The sequence below is a fragment of the Mytilus edulis genome, chromosome 7 (assembly GCF_963676685.1).
Source record: "Mytilus edulis chromosome 7, xbMytEdul2.2, whole genome shotgun sequence".
Classification (NCBI taxonomy): domain Eukaryota; kingdom Metazoa; phylum Mollusca; class Bivalvia; order Mytilida; family Mytilidae; genus Mytilus; species Mytilus edulis.
The window spans coordinates 33551621-33558549 of record NC_092350.1 but is presented as its reverse complement, the minus strand read 5'-3'; the positions used below and the strand labels follow the sequence as shown (position 1 = coordinate 33558549).

The following is a 6929-nucleotide window of genomic DNA, read 5'->3' as shown; positions in this document are numbered from 1 at the left end:
AGAAAGACACAAATGAATTGCTACCATTCGATAACGGTGTATGACAAGTACAAGACACATTGTAAGTAATTTATTATACCAACTTAGTTTATAGGAAAGGGGGTGGGGGTATGTTTTTTTCTATTTGTTATGACATTTCTATCGCGGAAAAGTGGTTATTTTTCAACAGTTTTAGTTGAATCGAATGAAATATTCAGAAAGATTGTCTTTTGCATCGCAATACATCTTTTTAACAGATAATCAGGATATAATTATAAACAATCCTCACCCGCCACTTTTGTGTGCTACGTGAATGTTATTCTTTTATTAGTTGATAATTTGATAGAGTAAAAGATATACATAGATTTAAAAAAGTAAAGAATTGACATGAGAACTAATATAAATACATGTAGGTCACATCATGATTTCCTATTCAGTGTGTATCGTCCTGAACATGCATGAAATATTTGCCACTGGACGTTAAGCAACCAGTAATTAATCAACCTATTCAGTGTGACTCCATAAGATTTTCACAAAATCTTACACACGAATATGTTAAATTTGGCTTTATTTTATGAAAGTCTACATTAAAATTCATACTAAAATATATGAGAATGTCTCTGTATTAGAGCGATAAATTAACAAAACTTCACGTTATTTGTTTCTAAAATTAAAATGTGGGCAATGAAATTTTTATTACACCTATCATTGATTGAACTTTAAAAAATAATTCCCAAATCGGCAACAAAAAACTATCAGACGAATATGATTTTGAAGTAGATTATAGATTGCGTTTTTATCAAGTTAAAATAATGACCTGACACAGGTCACACATTTGACAAGTAACTCTAGAAACTGCACAAACAGCCGGTTCATTTTGCGATACAGTTAGTTTTTGAACAGATTCACTTAATTTTGCGATAGTGTCATTTTGCGATTTGATGCACTGCATCATACTCGAAATCTGCATTTGGTCGTCAGCTGTACGGTTAAACTGGGGTAAAATGTGGACGGATTCTTTGGCTCATCTAGCGGTATGTAATGCTTCCTGCCAATTTTGAGGGTTTCGTTGAATTACGAACATTCTTAATGTTACCGTATATCAGTACTAACGATATTGCGTGGCACCTTTTGGTCATAACTTGGAGACAACTGTGGTTCTATTAGGAACCTAAATAATCCAGACTTTGTAAAGAGACTACATTTTATTGATGTTCCAATATTCAAGTCAAATATCATAACTGAGTTGCATTATACATGACAACACGTGCAAGATTACAACTATGGGAAAATGCTGACATATTCATATTGCACATGGTTAAAATAAACAAGATACCGGATACATAAATACTCGCGGTCAAGCCGCTGACAAGCTTTAATTATAGATCCAAAGGAGTAGGTTCAGTAAGACCCCTTTTTGGCCCAAAAATATAACAGTTTTACAAAATTGTTAAAATATAAACTTTTAGTTATTTATTGGACAGTAGGTTCAGTAAGACCCCTTTTTGGCCCAAAAATATAACAGTTTTACAAAATTGTTAAAATATAAACTTTTAGTTATTTATTGGACAGTAGAATGCTTCTGCTACATAAATATGGGCTGTTTTTGACAATACAATGCATATATATCCGGTACTAGCACCATTAAGTCATGCTAAATTACTGAAATCTTCACAATTTTAGCATTTTAGTTAAATTTTAGACGGTTTTCGTGTAAAACGAAAGTGGCCGCATTCGTGTTCATCCTTAATATTGAAATGTAAGTTGTGTTTGATGATAATACATAACATATATAAAGGTTGAGGATGAACACGGATGCGGCCACTTCCATTTTTTTCCAAAAACCATCTTAAAAGTGACATTTTTCGGCATATTTGGTAGATTTTTCATATTTGAGCTTGAATCGGATCGTTTTTAATGACTAAATCAGTTAAAATCTTTCCCATAAACTAATTAATTCAAATAAAATAGACAATTAAGTATTTAAAAAGTGGTCAAAATCTTTCGTCAGATGAACCTGAAATTTGAGGCCAAAATCGGTCCTTACCGGACCTACTCCTTTATGAATTAGTACAATGTAAAAGTATTCTTTATCTCTTATCTATCAACATGTGATATTCATTTTACATGAAATAAAAGATCGTAACAATAAGTGATAGGTCATATGCGTTAATTAAGTATTAACAATATTGTAACGGATATACACAGTTGTCTTTTCTGTTGACTGATGAAATATGGGTTTTCACACTAGTCATACATTTAATTTCCTTTGCGCATGATACAACGTGACTTTGAGAATAAATGAAAAGCAGTCATTAAAAACAATTAAGCGTTTATAATGGATTGTAAAAGAAATGACAAATATAATACATACGAAGAACCTATTGACGAGCATGGATATACACATCTTGCTCCCATTTCAGACAATTCTCGAAAATATGATTATTTGAAACCTTCTGTATCGCATCACTCATATTTTGAACCTCAAACAGATCCTGAAGCATATCAAACATGTAGAGATGCCAAGGTAAAATCGAAAATATCTGTTATTTCTGATAACAAATCAAAATGTCGTATAAAGTTATGGATAGTGTTCACCACTGTTATTATCTTAGCGTGTGTATTGACAGCTGTGCTGACGTACATTGCAACACAATATCGAAACAACACGAATGTGCATATTCCTTCAAACGAAAGCGGAAATAATGAAAATGAAAACAAAGGTTTCCAGATATCAGAAATAAGGGCAGAATGTCCAAATGACTGGAAGACGATCGATAATTGGTGTTATAAAGAATTTTCAGAACGGCGAACATGGTTTCAGGCTCGTGACTATTGTCGAAGTATCGGAACTGATCTTGTAAGTGTTCATAATGAAAGGGAAAGCAATTTTCTAAACAACAATTTTACACAGACTTTTATGTGGATAGGACTCAGTAATTTTCATAACAATGGGAGGTATCTCTGGAGTGACGGAACGATTTTGAATTATACTGATTGGGGACAATCAGAACCGAATAACGTTAATAATAACGAAAACTGCGCACAGACATACTATCGAAAATGGAATGATAACAATTGTTTTATGTCGTTCAGGTTTATTTGCAAAATGCAAATAAATCCAAGGTGTCGGCCTGGTGATTGGATATATTATAAGAATTCTTGTTATTTGATAGATATATCACAGGCTACTTTTACTGAAGCCCGTAGTTACTGTAAGAACAATGGTGCAGATTTAGTTATAATTCTTTCGAAAGAGGAATACAACTTTATAGTAAGTCACACTTCTAAGCAATCATCGGGTGGTGATTTTTGGATTGGATTACGGAAACTAAGGAATCAGACATACAGATGGATAGATGGCAGTAATCCTACGTACATTCCCTGGCGTAAAGAACCTCAAGGAGATAGTGATGTTTGTATTAAATCATCTTTATTTCATGGAACTTGGTCTGGGGATAGTTGCACAAATACCAATCGCTTTATTTGTGAAAAACATTTACTATGAATTGTACCAACGTTAAAAACCCTATAATGTTAAAAATGTGAAAGAAGAAAATCGGTGTAGCTACACACTACCAGAAAAGATTGTGTATGTGGTTTTTTTTTAAAGTCATAAAGGTGAATTTGAATTGTTCAGTTGTATTTTTCTTATTTATATTTGAAATCAATTGAAGAAAAAAAGTCGCAAAAAAACCGAACTCCGAGGAAAATTCAAAACGAAGAGTCCCCAATCAAATTCATAATCAAAAGCACAAACACATTAAACGAAAGGACAACAACTGTTATATTCCGGACTTGGTACAGGCATTTTCTTATGTAGAAAATGGTGGATTGAGCCTGGTTTTATAGCACTTATCCTCTTCCGAGCATGACGGTCGCTTCAAACTCCATTATATTGACAACGATGCGGGAATACAACAAACAGACATGAGAAGTGCATGTTTAGTGACCATAATACGATACAATGAACACTGAACAAAACTACTGATATCCTTCATTTAAAACCAACACTTTGCTCACTTTACAAACACTAGAACACACCCACGAAATCGCGGACATTTAGAGCGTGGTTGAAAGTATGTACTGTTGAGGGATGAATTTTTGTTAAAGATTTCATAACTGGATAATTTCAGGAAAGGTATAAAAAGTAAAAGGTATTTGGTGACAGGACAATTTTTTTTAACCCTCCCCCTTTTTTCCAAAGTCCATTTTTCTATTGTTTTCTGCTTTTCTGTATACTATGAACGTACATATACTATAAATAAAGGGTATTTGATATTTTTACTCCATTCCAAGTCTACTATCCTATGCAATATAGTCATTATAGAGACTCCTTATATAATAAAATCAGTGACAGCCGCGGATAGTAAACTTGGAATTGATAGTAAATAGCAAATGCATTTCCTTTATAGTATATGTATGATCGTAGTATACAGAAAAACGCCAAGTAATTGTCCTGTCCCCAAGTTATTATGAAAGTGTTGTCTATGACTTAAAAGTGCACCCGATGGCGGAAACAATATCCGGACACCTTTATTTTTTGTTTTTCTCCCAAAATAACCCAAATTAAATACTCATAAGCAAGGATGACAAATGCTACTTTCCATGGTACCCATAGGACACAGAGTCCCGATGATTGATTTATTGTGGAAGGAAGAGAAGCTACACTCAAAATGAGGTCTTCTCGTATAATAGTATAGATGGCATAATCGTCAATGGCATAATTGGGCATTAAAACAAAAAACAACATTATATTTGTCAATATCTTTATATCTAGCACTAGTGTTTTTTTCTATTTAGTGGTAGCAATCCAACAATAGGTTGTAAGATTCATCTGAAAATGTCAGGGCTGATTGAAATGGATCTTATGAGATCTTAAACCTCACATCAGATGGGCTCAAAATGCTTTAGTGTACCTCGCACTCAAAATTGAGGAGTAAAACCAAAAACTGGTCGACTCGGAATGAAAATGATGTGTCATGTTAAGGTGATATGTCTACGAGTGAAATATCATGTTTTATTACAAATTTTGTACTCTTGTACGTTTTTGCATGGTCAATAATGCCGGAAGTCAAGGTTGGTTATTTGCTCTCGGGGCAAATATCGATATTAACCCTCAAAAATCCATATTTTGCCCTCGACTTTGACTTCCGGTAACCTATCACTCAAAAACTATGTATAAGGTTAATAATTTTATTTTTCGGGGCCAATATCGTAATCAGCCCCGGAAACCCATATCGTGCCCCGAATTTGACTTCTAGTAACCTAACAATAAAATAAATCATTATCAATTCACTGTTTTACATTTCTTTTTTCAAATGTTTTTTTGAATTTTTGTTGAAAATATTAAACATAATTTGATATATGCTTTCTTTTTTCTCCGAAGATGTATAAGTACCGAAACTGTTGAAGAGCTATATGGCAAAAACAAACAAAATAAATAGCCAAATTCATCTAAAGCCAACTTTGCCTGAGGGAGTTGAAACCTTAGTTTCTCAATAATTTCAAAATTTATAAACGGACAATTTTAGTAAAGTTTGTTAAATCATGACTACTGAGCTGATGATACCCTTGGGGACTGATAGTCCACCAGCAGAGGTATCGACCCAGTAATGTAAAAAATTGAAAACAACACGTTTAATAATATCTTGCGTCCGAAGCGCTTTTCTGGATTTACCTTCACCAGGAATGCTCAAAGCCAAACATTTGAAACAGCTGCACGCAAATGTAATGCACCAAGTTGAAGTCCATCCCATATATCCTTTTATCCTTAAAAAAAAAGGAAATGGAAAGGGGTCTGTAGCCCAGTGGTGTCAGAAGTTTAATTACTGTATCCCTAGCCTGTAAAAAGTTAAATTATGTTGTGAGTTCGAATCCCTTATTTGTAGGTAAGCTCGACTTCAGTTTTAATTGAATAGAATTAGTAGTTTTTCTACCAAGAGTCTGTGGTTCTCTCTCCGGGCACTTAGGTTTTCTCCACCAATATAAACGCATCGCCACGAAATAACGTGCTTGTGTTGAAACTTAACTTCAAAGTGTCATTTAACATCAATCAATCAGACAACTTTGTAGCTAGCTATTATTCGTGTGTTTCTCTGTCCTATATGTTCTCCCATTTATGTGTATTGTTGTCATGTCATTTAATGCTGTCATTTTAATGTAATATTTAACATTGCCATAAAAGCCGGAGGTTTGACTAGCCACAAAACCAGGTTCAACCCACCATTTGTTTTCTTAAAATATTCTGTACCAAGTCAGGAAAATAACCAATGTTATATTATAGTTCGTTTCTGTGTGTGTTACATTTTAGTGTTGTTTTTTTTTTGTTGTGTCGTAGTTCTCCTCTTATATTTCATGTGTTTCCCTCCGTTTTAATTTGTAACTCGGATTTGTTTTTTCTCAATCGATTTATGAATTTCGAATAGCAATATAATACTGTTGCCTTAATTTTTCGATATTAAATGTTTTTAAAACAGACGTTAAGTTCATTGGTGTCTTTTGCAATGAAAAGGAATACGAAGATGTGGTATGAATGCCAATGAGACAACTCTACCTCCAAGTCACAATGTGTAAATAGTTATCAAAGGTACCAGGATTTTAATTTAGAACGCAAGACGCGCGTTTCGTCTACATAAGACTCATCAGTGACGTTCATATCAAAATAAGTATAAAGCCAAAGAAGTACAAAGTTGATGAGCATTGAGGATCCCAAATTCCCAAAAGTTGTGCCAAATACGGCTAAGGTAATCTATGCCTGGGTTAAGAAAATCCTTAGTTTTTCGAAAAATTCAAAGTTTTGTAAACAGGAAATTTATAAACATTACCACATTATTGATATTCATAATTAAAGATCAAAATACGGTCTTCAACACGGAGCCTTTGCTCAAACCAAACAGCATGCTATAAAGGGCCCCCAAAATTTGTTTTGAAATATTTTCGCCGCATCC

At 33.6% G+C, this 6929-nt stretch overlaps 1 protein-coding gene across 1 annotated transcript; it reads left to right on the top strand.

Moving 5' to 3' along the window:
• The first annotated feature begins 2258 nt into the window (after nucleotides 1-2258).
• Nucleotides 2259-5347, top strand: LOC139481301 (macrophage mannose receptor 1-like). The gene has a single exon (XM_071264491.1). The coding sequence runs from the start codon at nucleotides 2318-2320 to the stop codon at nucleotides 3485-3487; it is 1170 nt and encodes a 389-aa protein (XP_071120592.1). The 5' UTR covers nucleotides 2259-2317; the 3' UTR covers nucleotides 3488-5347.
• Nucleotides 5348-6929: the final 1582 nt, after the last annotated feature.